This window comes from Peromyscus leucopus, chromosome 9 (assembly GCF_004664715.2).
Source record: "Peromyscus leucopus breed LL Stock chromosome 9, UCI_PerLeu_2.1, whole genome shotgun sequence".
NCBI lineage: Eukaryota > Metazoa > Chordata > Mammalia > Rodentia > Cricetidae > Peromyscus > Peromyscus leucopus.
The window spans coordinates 5,588,970-5,606,367 of record NC_051070.1 but is presented as its reverse complement, the minus strand read 5'-3'; the positions used below and the strand labels follow the sequence as shown (position 1 = coordinate 5,606,367).

The 17,398-nt window shown below is 41.0% G+C and overlaps 1 protein-coding gene across 1 annotated transcript in view; it reads left to right on the top strand.

Annotated features, from left to right (window-relative positions):
* The window catches only part of Dnajc3 (DnaJ heat shock protein family (Hsp40) member C3), a 42,019-nt gene that overhangs the window by 14,015 nt on the left and 10,606 nt on the right, over positions 1-17,398 (top strand). Inside the window, exons 2-9 of the mRNA XM_028868217.2 lie at positions 338-448; positions 3,180-3,304; positions 6,176-6,250; positions 9,622-9,774; positions 12,825-13,006; positions 13,407-13,526; positions 15,722-15,827; positions 16,187-16,307. Coding sequence (XP_028724050.1) covers positions 338-448; positions 3,180-3,304; positions 6,176-6,250; positions 9,622-9,774; positions 12,825-13,006; positions 13,407-13,526; positions 15,722-15,827; positions 16,187-16,307 — 993 coding nt within the window. The remainder of the gene's footprint in view (positions 1-337; positions 449-3,179; positions 3,305-6,175; positions 6,251-9,621; positions 9,775-12,824; positions 13,007-13,406; positions 13,527-15,721; positions 15,828-16,186; positions 16,308-17,398) is intronic.

The following is a 17,398-nucleotide window of genomic DNA, read 5'->3' as shown; positions in this document are numbered from 1 at the left end:
TGCTTACATAACAAGCATCTTATTAACTGAGCCGTCTTCCCAGCTTTAACAAAGGAGTACTAATTGATTGTTCCAGATAACTTCACCAATCTTGTAATCTACTTCTCTTTTATTTAGGCTGCTTTTATTCTTTGGGTTGGTTAAATTGAATATAGGTATATTTTGGGAGCTTTTTATACTCTATAAAATGAGACTGTATTTTACTGTCATTTTCAGTTTCTGTGACTTTTCTCATTTTAGTAGATGACTGAGACAGATAAATGGTATCTTTAACTTTTTATTTATTAGGGTTAAATTTTGCTTCATGGAAAGTTAACTCATTCTCTGTTACTTTTAGGTGCTGAATGTGGAGTAAATGCAGATGTGGAGAAACATCTTGAATTGGGAAAGAAGTTACTGGCAGCTGGACAGCTGGCTGATGCTTTATCCCAGTTTCATGCTGCAGTAGGTTGGTACCCTAACCCTGACCACTTGCTCTCTCCCATTTTGGATAACACTTCAAGCATTATTACATGTTAAATAAACCATTGAACATATTTTCAGGATTCTGGGTGAGTTAGATTAATAAACACACAACACATGAACACATATGTATCTAACAGGAGAAGTAGCTGAGGAGGCTGGAGGGAAGGCTCAGTGGTTAAGAGCATGTACTCCTCGTCCACAAGACCTAAGGTCAATTCCCAGCACCCAGTCTGTTAGCTTAAACAACCCGACGCTCCAGCTCCAGGAGATCTGATACATCTGGCCTCAAGCACCTGTACTCACATGCGTGTACCTCCACAGACACACACGAACACACGTGCACACACACTCTTTAGAAGCAGATCTATAAAAAACATAGGTCACTAAGGCTTAGTCATATGTGTATTAAGAATAACTCAAGATTTTGTCATTCTGAGAAACTCCATTCCGCAGTGAGCAGTAGTAACCCCAGAGACTCATAGAGAGTAGGGAACTGTTGAATGCTCAGCTGTAAGTGGAACTCCCTTATCCAGCCCCTCAGGAGCTCAGCTCCCTCAAAGCTCAGGAATGTAAGGAAGATGGTGGAAAGAGTGTGAGAGGCAGGAGTGGAGGATTATTGGCATAAGACCTGTGCAAGGTCAGGCCTGTCAACATCCTGTCATGGAGTGGAAGTGAAGGAACCGTTCTCTCCACCTACAGGCAGATTACAGGGGGGAGCATCACGAGGCGCCCCGTCTTTCTGAGTATTGAGGGCCTTTTAATGGTTGCTAGGGGAGGGAGAGACATTTTCTTCAGTGCTGTTTCCCCTGGCTAAGGAGTCTGTTCTCCTGTAAATAATTCCTTAGTCTGTTTTCCTGTAAATAATCCCTTACCTAAACCAGGACCCTATAACCAACCTTGTGAGACTCACTGGGTCCCCAAAACAAACAAACAAACAAACAAACAAGAAAGAAGGACATGAAACTAGAAGAGGGACCATGAGGAGATGAGAGCTCAGTAGGGACGGGAAGGAAGAGGAACGAGTGAATGTTGTTGAATATAGTAAAAATTCAACATATCCGTGTGGGCAAATGTCATAATGAAAGCCACCATTGTGTTTAGTCAACATCCAGTGAAAACCAGAAGATTCTGGTGGAGACGTTGTCTGTCCCTAGCAAACCTCACACAGTGTGCTATGCTTTTCTTTGGCTAGGTTGTCGATGTAGTCATGACTCTGATGATTTTTCAGAGTGGAGATTTTCTGGTTCACTGATTCTTCATTATTGGTCAGATTCCAGCTCCCCTGTGGTGTTTCAGGTGACTTGTATCTTTCTGTGCCATCAGCTGTCATTGTGATGTCTAAAGAAAAGAGGTGACAGAATGCATAGCTTCTGAGGACCTAATGCATGTCCTCATTCTCTCTTTGAGACAGAATCTCAGTATGCAGTCTTTGCTAGCCTAGAACTCACTAAGTGGACCAAACTGGCCTTGAACTCACAGAGCTCCTCCTGTCTCTGCCTTCTGAATGCTGGGATTAAACATGGTCTACAACCATGCCTAGCTCTACAGCATCTTCCTGTAAGTTACTGCCTACATTTTAACCTAGGTCTTTTGACACTGACTTTTCTGAGGTCCTCTTTTATTTATTTTTCACCTTGATTTGCAGTGCAGTGTGGTTTAGTCGACACCTGACAAGTAAAGAGGCTGTTTATTTTTCAATAAGATATAGTGTGTGATGATGTGACAAGCTTTAAATGGGCTTTGGGTGTATGAAGTCAGGTCCTCATATTTGTGTGGCAGTGGTTTACCCACTGAACCACCCACCCCGCCGTAATTGCTAAGATGAAATGAAGGGCAGTAAGGTACCATGCAAGTGACCCCAGCACTCTAAGCAAGGTGGCTCTTTTCATTTCCATGTTGAACCCTTGTCATCTGATGCTCTGAGGGCATAGGTAGAAGCAGACTCTGTTTCAACTTCTGTACTTACCCAACATACCATACTTTTTTGACTTCCGTCTACCCATAGGTATAGAGACTTCTTCCTATTGAGTAGTCCTAAAGGTTCTCTTTGGGCTTGAGTTCGGTTCAGTTGAATTCTGACACTGTATGCTTAGATGTAGCAGCCTAAAAACTCATGGGTTTGGAGCAAAACTAGTGCCCACTTTAGACGCCAGTCTGAAGTCCCAGATCTACCAGGTATAAATCAGGGGTCCCATGAACCTCTTCTTAAGTTCAGTTAGTTTGCTAGAACGGCCCTAAGAATTCAGGAAGCATCTTTCCTGGGTTAGGATAGAGAACAACATTGCAGAGCATACAGATGTACATCCAGAGTGTGTGTGTGTGTGGGGGGGGGAGGTGGTGCCCAGGGCCAGGCGAGGGGGAGGACGGGGAGCTTGGGAGCTTTTGTGTTCTTTCTGGGTGTGCCACCCTTCAGGAACTGCCCTGTGTTCCACTGACCTGAGCACAGTGTCACTCGACTGTGTGCCAAGCTCTTAATGCCATTGATTGATCGATTGATTGATTGATTGAGTGTTTTCTCAGAGAGGCTGTGTAGCCCTGGCTTGACTTGAATTCGCTATACAGACTAGGCTGTCCTGAAACTCAGCCTGCCTCTGCCTCCCAAGTGCTGGGATTGAAGGTGTGCACTGCCATGCCTGTTTTGTAAACTAGACTTTTCCCAGCTGACTTCGTCAAAAATAAATGACAGAGCTAATCTTTACCACTTTAATTTTCAGATGGTGACCCTGATAACTATATTGCATACTACAGGAGAGCTACTGTCTTCTTAGCGATGGGAAAATCCAAAGCAGCACTGCCTGATTTAACTAAAGTGATTGAATTGAAGATGGACTTCACTGCAGTAAGTGTACCTAACTTGCTCAATGGAGAGCTTAAGGGAAATGGGAAGAGGCAGTCTTTCCTGTAGTGAGTATTAGCACCGTAGGCGTTACTAGAGGACATGGACACTGTCCCATGTGGAGTGGCAAACGAGAAATTCAGACTTCTCACACTTGCTCTTCATAGTGGCTCATAACTCGAGTTCCAGCCAGTGGGAAGGTGGGAGAGTCCCTTGAGCTCAAGGTCCTGAGGTCTGCCATAGCCAGATTTTGTCTCAGTAACAACGGCAATAACAGCAAAGTTCTTGGAATTAGCAGTCTGTATGGAGGCTGGGCATGGCTGTGTATGCCTTTAATCCCAGTACATGGTAGGTAGAGGTCTGTGGGAGGCAGAGGCATGCGTATGTCTGAGTTCAAGGATAGCCTAGTCTACATAATGAGTTCCAGGATAGTCAGGGCTCTGTAGAGGGCCCGCCTCAGCGAAACCCAAAGAAGGTTTGTATGGAAGAGTAACAGAAGGTAGATTAGGTGGTGGTTTTTAGAAGCCCGACAGTATTAGCTCTGTGGTTTAGAAAGATGAATCTGTGAAGGATGGAGTGTAGGACACGAGGTGAGAGGCCTGAGGCTGAAAGGACAGGATCTCTGCAGACTGACAGCCTTTCCACTTCAGTTTAGGCAGGAGGAGTGAAGAGGGTGGCCCATTTGGAGGGTGGGGGTTGTGGAGGGCACGCAGTGTTGATGTGCTTCTCCCTGGAGTCAGTCCACAGCTTCGGAGGTACAGAAGCTTGCAGTCTCCTAGCCTCAAGACTGGCACTAGTCACTTTAGGGCAGTCACAGGTTGGACGGGGATTCCTTTGGGGGTGCATTAGTTTTATCAGTGTTATTGATGTATCCAACCGTCTTATTAAATAAGAAACACAGAAACAATGTAAAAGAGAAAGCCGAGAGGTCAGAGCTCAGAGCTAAAATCTCACCCTTCCTCCTGCTGTCCCAGCTTCGCGAAAAAGAGACCTACTTCCTGTCGGTTCGTTTTTTTATAGTATGTTGTTCTGCCTTCTCATTGGTTGTAAACCCAAACACATGACTGCCTCGTCACTGTCTGAGTGTACAGCCCCCTAGGTCTTAAAGGCATATGTCTCCAATGCTGACTATATCCCTGAACACACAGAGATCTTATGGGATTAAAGGCGTGTGCCACCACCGCCACACTCTTGCTATGGCTCTAATAGCTCTGACCCTGAACACACAGATATCTATGGGATTAAAGGCGTGTGCCACCACCGCCACACTCTTGCTATGGCTCTAATAGCTCTGACCCCCGGACAACTTTATTTATTAACATACAATCAAAATAATAATTCAGTACAATTAGATTACCACCACACAGTGGGACATCATAGCTAACATAAACGACTTCAGAGATTCATTTTAACTCACGGTTTCAGAGCTTTCAGGATTCAGTGCCCAGTCCTGGGCTCTGTGATTGTGGGCCTGTGATGAGATAGGCTCCCCGAGCAATGGGAGCCTGTGGCTGAGGAAGTACTTGGTTCATGGCAAACAGGAAGCAGAGAAGACTGTAGATTAGCTAGGATAAGATATGGTCCCCAACCCGAGGATACACCCCTTGTACCCTGCTTCCTTTAGGTAGGCTCCACCTCCTCTCAAAATGGCAGCACCAACTGAGGATCACATATTCAACACATGAACCTGTGTGGAATATTTCACATTTAAGACTGTCATCAGCAGAATGCATATCTGGGCCATTCAGATTAACTAGCTAGCTAACTAATTAATTAATTAATGTTGTAATCGTTATTTATAACTTGCTATATTCCCCAGAGGATTTGAGCCTATTGACTAGCTATGTAGTGTACATTTGATTTGAAATATTGCTGTATTATTATTTTAAGATGGAATTTCCAACTGTTACATTTTTGTTGACTTTATTACTTGACACAGCTGAGTACAACCTTTCACAAAGGGTGAGTAACTCATTTTCTTAGCATTATGATTAGTCATTAGCTAGCTGAAATGGTCTTAATCATCCTTTTTGTGTGTATTGATGTATTTAATAGAGGATTAGGGAAATTTTATGTTCTGTAAAAGTAACACATAAATCAAGTGGAATGTCAGTGTGGTTTCTGTGTTTTAGAAGACGTTAGTCATCAGAGAGAGGAATGCATTGAAGAGCTAGGACTATACATATTAGAGGAAGGAAATCAGATGTGAAGGAGGAAGAGACGCTGTTGTTGTGGTTATAGTAAATATTTACACTAAAGAGTTAATGAAAAGCAAACCGACTTCTGGAGCCTTGATAGTCTCACTGCAACTGCTAGTGGGAAGAAGGATGGTGTCAGAAAGGATTTTCTAAAATTAATATACAGCCTGGAAAGTTACTCGAGGTAGAGCCCTGTATCACTAGCCTTGTGGGTTTCTGTGTTTGATACCCAGCACATTTAAAACAAAGGTACATAATTATGTACCATACAGTTCACATTTTGAAGTATTCAGTGAGTCTCAGTATATTTTCAGCTTGTACAGTCATTAACCATTGTCTAGTTCCAGAACATTCTTACCACTCTCAAAAGGAACCTTATATCTTAAGCAAACAAAAACCTCCCTCCCCCACCCAAAAAAAAAAAAAAAAAAAAAAAACACCTAAAAAAAAGCCTTGCTTATGACTTTGGGTTGAGCAAAATATGTTTTTAGAGAAAATATACTTTAATAAAAATTGTATACATTCTGAAGCTATAGGAATTATCTCAGTGCTAAGTCAAACAAACAATGGAAAAATGAATATTAGTAACTTGATTACCTTTTTAGTTTTATTCTTGGTATTTAAAGAAAATTTAGCAATCCACAGTACTCAGGATAGCCCCTCTTTTTCCTCCTAGGCGAGATTACAGAGAGGCCACTTACTGCTCAAACAAGGAAAACTGGATGAAGCGGAAGATGATTTTAAGAAAGTGGTAAGTACCTAGCTCCAAGAGGATATTACTGAGAGACACACAGAGTTTATTTCTCTTTGTAATAAGGTGTTTAATAGTAATTTTATAGCTAAAAAAGAAAAAAATGTATATAGGAATCATAGTTATGGCATCAAAGAATCATATTAACAGAAGATAAAAGGTAGAAGATAAAATACACATAATTAATATGTCTTTATTCATTTATAGGCTCACTTAGTTTAACTTAGCATACATGAGAATCTAGAAATGTCAGCTGAAACATGCTCCATAGTCTCTAAGTTGAAGCTTCTTGAATACTTTGCACTTGTGACTCTGACTCAATAGCTTTTTACATAATCCTGGGTATATGTGTACATAAAACAGGCATACAAACAAATATCTACTGACAGTGAGTCATGGAATTTATTGTAAAACAGTTCTGTGGTGTCTATATCATTTTACCATTTATTCAAGAGGAAGGCAGATTTGTACACTTTGTGGTGGACGTGCTTGCTTCCTTTTACATAAAGAATGAACTCGTGGGGCTGAGAAGATGGTTCATATGGGTAAAGTGCTTGTTGTTTAAGTACGAGGACCTAGCACCCCTGTAAAAGCTGGGCATGACATCGTACATGATCTCAGAGCTGGGAGAGCGGAGAAAGGCTAATCTTAGGACCTGCTGGCCAGCCAGTCTACATAACATGTAGTCAATGTTTCCATCCAATTTTCCTGCAAATAACATGGTTTCATTCTTTATGACCGAGTAATACTCCATTGTGTAAATATACCATTTATTTTTAATCTGTTTATCTATTGATGAGTATCTGTGCTGACTCTATTGGCCTTTGTGAATAGTGTCACAGCAGACATGGGTATGTAGGTATCTCTGTATGTTAACTTCTTGTCCTTCAAATATATACTCAGGTAGTATAGCTGGATCATATGTAGGTCTATATTTTTAGCCTTTGGAAGACCTCCATACTATTTTCCACAGTGGCTGTACTAATTTTCATTCTTATCAACAGTATATAAGGAAAACCTGCATTTTGATTGTGGTAAAAAATAGATATTTGGTAAATAACTGTCAATTGCAATTTAATTTTAAAATCAAGTATAAATCTTTGGTGGATTTTTTATTTACTCTCCATTAGTACTGACCAAGAGCATATGTATCAATTGAAAGGAACTCAAACTTATGAAAATGATAATGAACATCATAGTGGGGACATCCCAGGGTTACACTAATAACAAGTTGTTTCTGTGTCTGGGTTGTGAATAGAGCTGCACTGAACATTATAGTGTAGGTAACTTTACAAAGGGATGATTTCACTTCCGTACTATCCAGGGAGATGACTGGTCATATGGTAGTTGTATTTCTAACTGTGTTCAAAACCTACATACTGTTTCCTAAAATTACATTTCTGCCAGTAGGGTTCCTTTTCTGTGTACCACAGACACCCCACTTTCTGCTTGCTGGGTTTTCTCTCTCTGACTGTAACAAAATACAAGGGGTAACTTAAAAGAAGAGTGGCTTGTTTTGTCTCATACTTCCAGAAGTTTCAGGCCATGGCATTTGTCCCCTGCCCTTGCCTCTGCTGTGATGTAGTCCATCGTGGTGGGAGAGGCCTGTGTAGGAAACAGGTGTCTTACAGTCCTGCCTTGCAGTGTGCGTCCAGTGACCTAAAATATGCCCTTACCTCTTAAGATTTCCAGGACTTGAGTATCAAGCTAAGGATTAATCAAAAGTCCCTTTAACATATGGGCCTTTGTGTGGAGGGCATGAGTGGTACGCACAGATAAGTATTGGAGAAATCAAATGTTAATCACTCAGGGTTGTCTCCTTAATGGAAGAAATGAATACCTGTTTTCTACCCAGAAATTTGGCAATGGATGTTGTTAAGTACCTGGTGACCTTTGCTATCTGTAGAACCAGACCTCACCCAAATCACCCAGAATGTTGTCCCAAGACCTTCATCTTTAGCTTTGCTTCTCAGTCAACAGAACAAACGCATCCTTAGGGGAGATGTCACATGTACTTTATAGCCTGCTTTCTAGTGTCTCAGTCAGAGACCACACCAGATCCTAGGCTCTTAAGCCCTAGGACCCATCTTTATGGTAGAAGTCACATGTACTTTGCAAAAAGCTTTATTCTGTATATGGAATTGGGATAATTGTTACCAAGAAACATTTCCTCAAAATTGTACCTTATTTAAATATGTCTAAAATAAACGGACCTGGTGTCAGACCCCAGAAGTTTGAACCAGCTCTATGGTGGGCTGAACAGTTTTCCTTCTCCCTCTCTGCAGACTGTTTCACTGTAGGCCGTGACGCTTGCAGGGACCCCCCCCCCAACCTTTGGGGTAACATTCTAGATCCCAACCCCTCCCTGCAGTGCGTTCCTAGTCCGTGTAAGGCGGTAGGCACCTCTCCCTGGTGATAGTGGGGTGGGATGTGTTTCTGTGCCTGCTTGCACTTTCTTTGTTTTTAGGTGCTCTGCCTGTGTGTTTGTAGGGTTCTGATTTAACGTGGATTAACTTATCTGAGAATATGGCTTATACCTGCTCCCCAGTATGTCACTTGTCTTTTTCTTTGTGTGCGCATAACCTAAAAATTCAGATTATGCAGATAAGCCTGTGGGACTCCAGTCAATCGTAACTTCATTCTGGGTCAGATTTAGGTACTTTAATTGCTGTAACTAACTTTAATAGAGAATGTCCACATTCCACACGCCCAGCATGAGGGAGGCCCTGGGTTTAGTGCCCAGCACTGAAAGGGACTTGCACTTCAATAATGCCTGCCGATAGTTAACTCGGGATGCTCGCCATACCCAGATATGTGTTACTCTCTTCGTTGTCAAAGAATGCACACAGCATGTAGAAAAGCAGATAATTCAGGATTTGGGGAGTCACTTGTGCATTTAGACTTTATTTTAAAGTCATCATAAAAGGGCTGGTGAGATTGCTCAGTGGGTGGAGCCACATGGTGTCAAGCCTGACCAAGTTCAGTCCCGGGAACCCAGATGCTGGAAGGAGAGCATGGACTTGTGTCTGCATTTGTACTGTGACGTGCAGGCCACCACAAACATAATACATAAATAGTGTTAAAATCAAGTAGTCATAGAATATGGATGAGATAGTCATAACTTTGTCACTGAGAAATAGCAAACCTCGTATCCATGTTATTCCTTTGCTTGTTACCTGCTGCTGTATAATGAACAACCCAAAGTACGCAACCCTTTGTATTATCTCAGTTTATGGGGTTAGACATTTGGACATGGTGTGACTGATTCTTCTGGGCAGTAGCTGTGCTATGGTATTTAGAATGATCAGATTTTTGTGTATATTAGAGGTACTGGATTTAAGAGATTAAAAGTTTATTTTGTTGTTTTGTAGCTCAAATCTAATCCAAGTGAAAATGAAGAGAAGGAAGCCCAGTCTCAGCTTGTAAAATCTGATGAGATGCAGCGTTTACGCTCACAAGCGCTTGATGCTTTCCAAAGTGCCCACTATACTGCTGCTATAACCTTCCTTGATAAGATTTTAGAGGTAAGTCTCTTAAACCTTGTAGCTGAGGCATCTGGCACTGCTTTTGGAATAAGGCTTGTTTATATACTGCCTGGTCCTTGGGCTTTTAGCTCTTCAGGACTGGCCATGTACATTTGCAGATGAACTTTTTAGTAAAAAGGTAGGTATGCTGTCAAGTGAGAGTTCCATTTTGTGTTGTGTTTTTTTGACACAGAATCTGTCTGTGCAGCTCTGGCTGACCTGGAGCTCTCTATGCAGACCAGGCTGGCCTCAAATTCACAGAGATGTGCATTACTCTGCTTGCCAAGGGTTGAGATTAAAGGTGTGCACCACTACGCTGTGGTGGTATTGTGTTCCCCAAAATATTGTGTACTCTAATAAATTTATCTGGGGTCAGAGAACAAACAGCCACTAGATACAAAGGCTAGGAAATGGTGGCACTCACACCTTTAATCCTAGCATTCCAGAAATAGAAATCCCTCTGGATCTCTGTGAGTTCAAGGCCACATTGGAAACAGCCAGGCATGGTGACTCACGCCTTTAATCCCAGGAAGCAAGGCTTTAATCCTAGGGAGTGATGGTAGAAAGCATAAATGTATATAAGGCGTGAGGACCAGAAACTAGAGGCTTTTTGGCTGGTTAAGCATGTGGCTGGTTAAGCTTCAGGTTTTCCAGCAGCAGTTCAGCTGAGAGCCATTGGGATGAGGACACAGAAGCATCCAGTCTGAGGAGACAAGACCAGCTGAGGATCCGGCGAGGTGAGATAGCTGTGGCTTGTTCTGTCTCTCTGATCAACCAGCATGGACCCCAATAACTGGCCTCGGGTTTGATTTTATTAATAAGAACTTTTAAGATTCCTGCTACACTACGCCTCACCGAGAATTACATAGTTTTACCACTGCTTGCTTTACCCTTTCATTGATTTTTAATTTTGGAGAATACTATGCTAGATAATGGGTAAAAGATGAATTACTCAGCAGGGCGGTGGTGGCGCACGCCTTTAATCCCAGCACTCTGGAGGCAGAGCCAGGTGGATCTCTGTGAGTTCGAGGCCAGCCTGGGCTACAGAGTGAGTTCCAGGAAAGGTGCAAAACTACACAGAGAAACCATGTCTCCAAAAACAAAACAAAAAGATGGATTACTCAAAGAGAAAGGAAAGATGGTGTTTGGAAATGCTTAAAATGAGAAGCTTCTAGAAGAGAAAGCAGAGAAAGAGTGCTAGGATACAGAGGATTCCAATAAGTGTTAAGTTTAAGGGTCTCCTTGCCTCAGGAGGATTTAATAGCAGGTGATTTTAGAAGAAAGCCTAAGTAGAAATATATTTACCTATAATTTTATAATTTATAATATAATTATCAATATAATTACCATTTTCATAGCTCTTTGACTTAATATTGGCAATAAATATATGATATATAGAAAATAGGCATTAATTTGGTAATTAAAAAATTATTAATAGTGTGTGTGTGTGTTTGTGTATATGATGATGATGTGTGTATGTGTGGTTGTGTGTACTATGATACACTTACAGAGGCCAGATATTAATTCTGTGGAGTCAGCTCTCTTCCACATTTATGTGGGTTCTGTGAATTAAACTCAAGTCACTAGGTTTGTATGCAAACATCTTTACCCACTAAAACATCTTGCCAGCCCTTATTTGATAATTTTATAGAGGAAATCTTATAATATGCACAGAGGAGTTCTTGCTTTACTAAATTATTTTATTGATACTTTGTTAAGGAAACAGAACTATAATTTTCACTTTCTTGCTGCTAGACTGTCCATTTGGGCCTATCTTATTATCAGCATTTAATTTATATTTAATATTGATTTCAATTTCCTCATATATATATATATATACATATATATGAAAAGTTGAGAAAAACATAACGTACAGGCTCTCGGTGAGCTTTTGTATCTGTTGGGAAGAATCTACTGTGTTTAGTGAGTGTAATGGACTTCTCATCAAGCATGAATGATGAAGTCTTCCATGTTATTTATTTATTTTTTTTCTTTTGAAGTCTTCCATGTTATTTATTTTTTCTTTTTTTTTTTTTTTTTGGTTTTTCGAGACAGGGTTTCTCTGTGTAGCTTTGCGCCTTTCCTGGAGCTCACTTGGTAGCCCAGGCTGGCCTCGAACTCACAGAGATCCGCCTGCCTCTGCCTCCCGAGTGCTGGGATTAAAGGCGTGCGCCACCACCGCCCGGCTATTTTTTCTTTTTTAAAATGATGATTTAATATCAAGGAAGCAAGGATGTAACAGTTTACAAAAAATAATTTAATTTAGTAATCAATGTAATGTGGGTATTTTGCTAATTGAGAACCAATGTTTTAGGCGCAGTTGGTAGAGCTTTTGCCCAGCATTCATTAATACAGCCTTGGGTTTGACACCTGGTACAGTATTAACTGGGCATGGTGATAAACACCTGAAATCTCTACACTCAGGAAGTAGGGCTGCAGGAGGATCAAGAGTTCAAAGTCATCCTGAGCTAATGGTATTGGAGGCCAGCTTGGTATATACATGATATCCTGTCTTGAAAACAAACAAACAAACAAAAAAACAAAGTAAGAATTACAAAAAAGAACCTAGATTTTCGATTTTCCTTCTTATAGAAATTATAACTGTTTGAGTAAAAAGAATCTGATTATTGAATATTCTCTCCAAATGTTTGAGTGGGAGTAGCCCTCTACTAGTAAATGCCATAAGTTTGATTTTTTTTTTTTTTTTTTTGATAAAGGGTTTCATTGTGTATCTTAAGCTGGGCTGGAACTCAATGTGCAAATATTTTCGTATATTCAGAGTTTTAAAGTTCTATAATTTCTATAATCTGGTGAAGAAAAAGCCCCCTTTTGTTGTGTATGTATCTCCTCCCTCAGAATTTTAAGGCACACTCAAGAAATTATCACATTCTATTTGTCACATCAGGATTTTAAACACTATTTATAAAAAACTGACTTTAATCACATTAATTGAGGGTGTTTGATGTTTGTAAATATGGATGAAATGTGTGGGATGCAAGAATCAATGTATATACTTTGTTTCTTAAAGTCTAGTTCTTTTGTTTCTCAAGGTTTGTGTTTGGGATGCAGAATTACGTGAACTTCGAGCTGAGTGTTTTATAAAGGAAGGAGAACCTAGGAAAGCCATCAGTGACTTAAAGGCTGCTTCAAAATTGAGGAATGATAACACGGAGGCATTTTACAAAATCAGCACACTCTACTATCAACTAGGAGACCATGAGTTATCCCTCAGGTCAGTTCCTGTGACATTCATATCTAATCTTTCTACAATTTCCATATTATGTTAATAGAAATAAGGTTTTTTAAAAATATCCATTCAAGTAAATTATCTTATTCCTAATGTATTATATAAATTCTGCAGCTTATTTTCAAGAACTAGTCTTACTAAAATAAATGAGAATGCTGTTTTACTTACCAAAACAAAGTAGAGTGTTTAATGTATAACTTCATGCCATTTGAATTGTTGTGTTTATGATGTAATGTCATACATAAATGTGTCTAGCAAATGATGAAGTCAGCATGTTTTTATCGTTACAAAAATACATTAGTGGTGATTTCTCTACTTAATGCAGAGAAGTAGTCAATGATTATTTTGACTTGGAGTATTTCTTTTTTTAAATTTACATGAGCAGTGAAGTCCGTGAATGTCTGAAGCTTGACCAGGATCACAAAAGATGTTTTGCCCACTATAAACAAGTGAAGAAGCTTAATAAGCTGATTGAGTCAGCTGAAGAGCTGATCAGAGATGGCAGGTAAGAGCCCTTCCTTATGTAGCAGGTGAAGGTCTAGAGAGCACTGAGCCTTGGCATCACTACCAGGATTATATATTGTTGAAGCAGGCCAAATTGCTGTATGCTCCCATGGCCCCAACTAAGAGTTATACGTCTGGTGGGTTGACTTGTTCAACACTAGCTGTCTGTCATCTGCTGTATACTCCCATGGCCCTCAGCACAAAATATAAGCAGTAGTAACTGCACAGTGTCCTTACTAGCCGCTGTATGCTATTTCAGGATTTTCTTATTTTGTGTATCAGGCACTGGACTATATACTGAGAGTACAAAATGTGACCACTGGTTTTAGCCTTCAAAGATTTATAGTCAATGTGGGAGGTCACTATAAAGTGCTAGTGTATAGAGTTGTTAGCAGAGATCTCGAGTGGAGCGAGTGGAGCATCACGGGAGAAGCAAAGAAGAGCCCTTCGTCCAGCAGTCTACAGCAGCGAAGGCCAGGAATTCTCATGTGGAAACAGGAGGCGCTTGACTTGGGCTGTGTGTGCTTACTGGGGTGTGGGGTGACAGGCTGGGGAAGGAGGGGAGACTTGGCGGAGAGTACCGTGGAGTGTGAGGTCCACGCTGGGCTCCTACTCACCCCTCTGACACACACTGCTTTACCCAGTTTCCCGCAGTGACTTGCAGACTAACATCTTAGAGTGCCGTAATCAAGATGGGGATGAATTCCATCCCCACACAAGTACCTCTTGTGTTGCCCCGTCACAGCTACAGCTACTTCCCTGCCCCTCGCCTTCCTTAGATCCTGACGACCATGAGTCTTTGTTTCTATGGTTTTGTCCTTCCAAGAGCATTGAAGAGATGGAAACAAAACTATGCTTTTGAGATTAGCCTTATCCTCCTTTAGCAAAGTTCTCTGGATTTTATCTAGCTTGTTGTGTCAATATTTCGTATTTATTGGTTAATGTTTTCCATGGCATTAATAGCACTATGATTTATTCACTGTTCGTTCACTGAAGCTCCGCACTGAATAATGTTGCTTCCATGTGTGATCTTTAGAGCTGGGGCTACAGCTCAGTCACAGAGGAACTGACGTCTGCAAGGCCCTGGGTTTGATCTCAGTGCTGCCCCCTGTGCCCCCAGTACACATGCACACGCACACACACACATTCTCGGGAGACATGAAAAGGTGTTTGCCAGGGACAGAACACTCCAGTCAGTATGGTAAACTAGTAAGTTTATTGGGTCTCCAGGCACAAGAATGACCCTAAAGCAGCTCCGTCTGTGGTTTTGCCTCAGTGTGGATGATGAGTTCCTCAAAGCTGCATAGAGTCTCTTCATTTACCTCTTAACTTTCAAGCCCCTACAGGCCCTAGCCACATACTTTAAATTGTTACTTATGGTGATATTTCATTTGTGCTGAAATGTGATTTTATTTGTATGTTAATAAATAAAGTTGCCTAGGGGTCAGAGCTAATAGCAAGCCATAGCAGAAGTCTGGCAGTGGTGGCACACGCCCTTAATCCTGATCACATGACAGGCAGATCTCTGTATGTTCAAGGATACTACCAGCATGGAGACACACGCCTTTAATCTCAATACCAACCATAGAAGACCTGGAGGTCTGTATAGATGGGCAGTGACGAGGAGGTCATGTGGTTGGGTTTAAAACCAATGAGAAGGCAGAACAGAAAGTCACTAAAAAGCACAAACACACAGGAAGTAGGTCTCTTGGGGAGAGGTAGGACAGCAGCGGCAGTGAAGGGTAAGGTTTTTAATCTCAGCTCTTAGCTATTGCTCTGACCTCTTGGCTTTTAACTCTGTATTTGGCTCTGTGTCTCTTATTTAACAAGACGGTTACATCTACAGTTACTCTGTTCATTTGTGTGTACAGACAAGTGCATGTCCTGGAGGGTATGCATGGCTCTCTCCACCATGTGAGTCTTAGGGATTAAACTCAGGTCATCAGTCTTGCTGACAAACACCTTTACCTGCTGAGTCACCTGGCCACCTCCACCCACCCCAGCCCCCTGCCACATGCTTTAAAGACTGTCTCTGGATTGAACAGGTCATTTGGATTATAGTTAGAGGAACTGAATTTGAAGGCAGATGCTGTGCTCATTCTGCTATTTATTAAGAAATACATAGTGAAAGGAGAGGGTCGTTTCTACAGCTTTGGAAATAGTTTCACTGTTACTCTTGGATTGCTTATTTCATAGATACACAGATGCAACCAGCAAATATGAATCTGTCATGAAGACAGAGCCCAATGTTGCTGAGTACACAATCCGCTCCAAAGAAAGGATCTGTCACTGCTTCTCTAAGGTAACAGTGGGCTTGCTCCTAGATATGTGAGTACTTCACAGGGGGGAACAGCCAGCTTTAACTTAGGATTCTTTTCCATTCACTGTGTGCTCACACCCACTGAGCCTGTTCACTGTGTGTGCTCACACTCACTGAGCCCGTTCACTGTGTGTGCTCACACTCACTGAGCCCGCTCACTGTGTGCTCATACTCACTGAGCCCGCTCACTGTGTGCTCACACTCACTGAGCCATCTCTCTGGCCCCTGATGTTTATTTATTTTTATTCTTTGGTACTTAGGACTGAACTCAGGAACTTGTGCATGACAGGGAAGCACTTGACCACCCCACCCATATTTTCTGTTCTTCCATTGACTTTCAGGATGAGAAGCCTGTTGAAGCCATTAGAATATGTTCTGAGGTTTTACAGATGGAACCCGACAATGTAAATGCTCTGAAAGATCGAGCAGAGGCCTATTTAATAGAAGAAATGTATGATGAAGGTAAATCTTAGAGGAATTTGGCGCTATCTAAAGGTTAAATTGTATGAAATCAACACATGTTCAGTTGCATTTTATTTTGAACACAATTATCTGCAAATGACTAAGAATTTGAAAAATTGGTAGTTATTCTTTCTTAGTGGACCATAACAGGTATAGCATCTGAGGAAAGAGTTCTGTGAAAGTGAGTGGAATATAACCCAGTTTTAGTAGTCAGTTCAGTTAGGAGAGACAAAGTTAGAAAATTAGAGATTTCCAGTCATTGTTCATTTATTTTTCCAGACATGTCTATGTATGTATATGACTCTCTTAGGCATGTAAGTATACAGTATGTGTATACACCAAATGTAGGTGTAACCGTCTTATTAAATAAGAAACAGAGCCGATTCAGAGATGAAAGCCAAGAGGTCAGAGCAATAGCTAAGAGCTGAGACTAAGAACCTTACCCTTCACTGCCGCTGCTGTCCTACCTCTCTGCAAGAGAGCTACTTCCTGTGTGTTTGTGCTTTTTATTGACTTTCCATTCTGCCTTCTCATTGGTTTTAAACCCAACTACATGACCTCCTCATCACTGGCCGTCTATACAGACCTTCAGGTCTTCTATGGTTGGTATTGAGATTAAAGGTGTGTGTCTCCATGCTGGTTGTATCCTTGAACACACAGAGATCTGCCTAGCTCTGCCTCCCAAGAGCTGGGATTAAAGGCGTGCGCCACCAACGCCAGGCTCTGCTATGGCTTGCTATTAGCTCTGACCCCCAGGCAACTTTATTTATTAACATACAAATAAAATCACATTTCAGTAAAAATAAAATATCACCATATTTCCCCTTTTCTATTTTAATAAAAAGAAAAAAGAAAAAAGGTTATAACTAACATAAGAAAAACTATATACAAAAGTACAATAACTATATACAATGTATACAAGTAATAAATACCTAAACAATGTCTAGTCCATTTGTATTTGACAAATTCAGAGAAAATAATTCCATTATCTATCCTATTTTGGTAAATCCAAAATATGCAAAAAGATGTTATGAGGACCTTCAAAAGGCAGTGCTGGAGCACACTCAGTAGTATATTTAATGAAAGGTGCA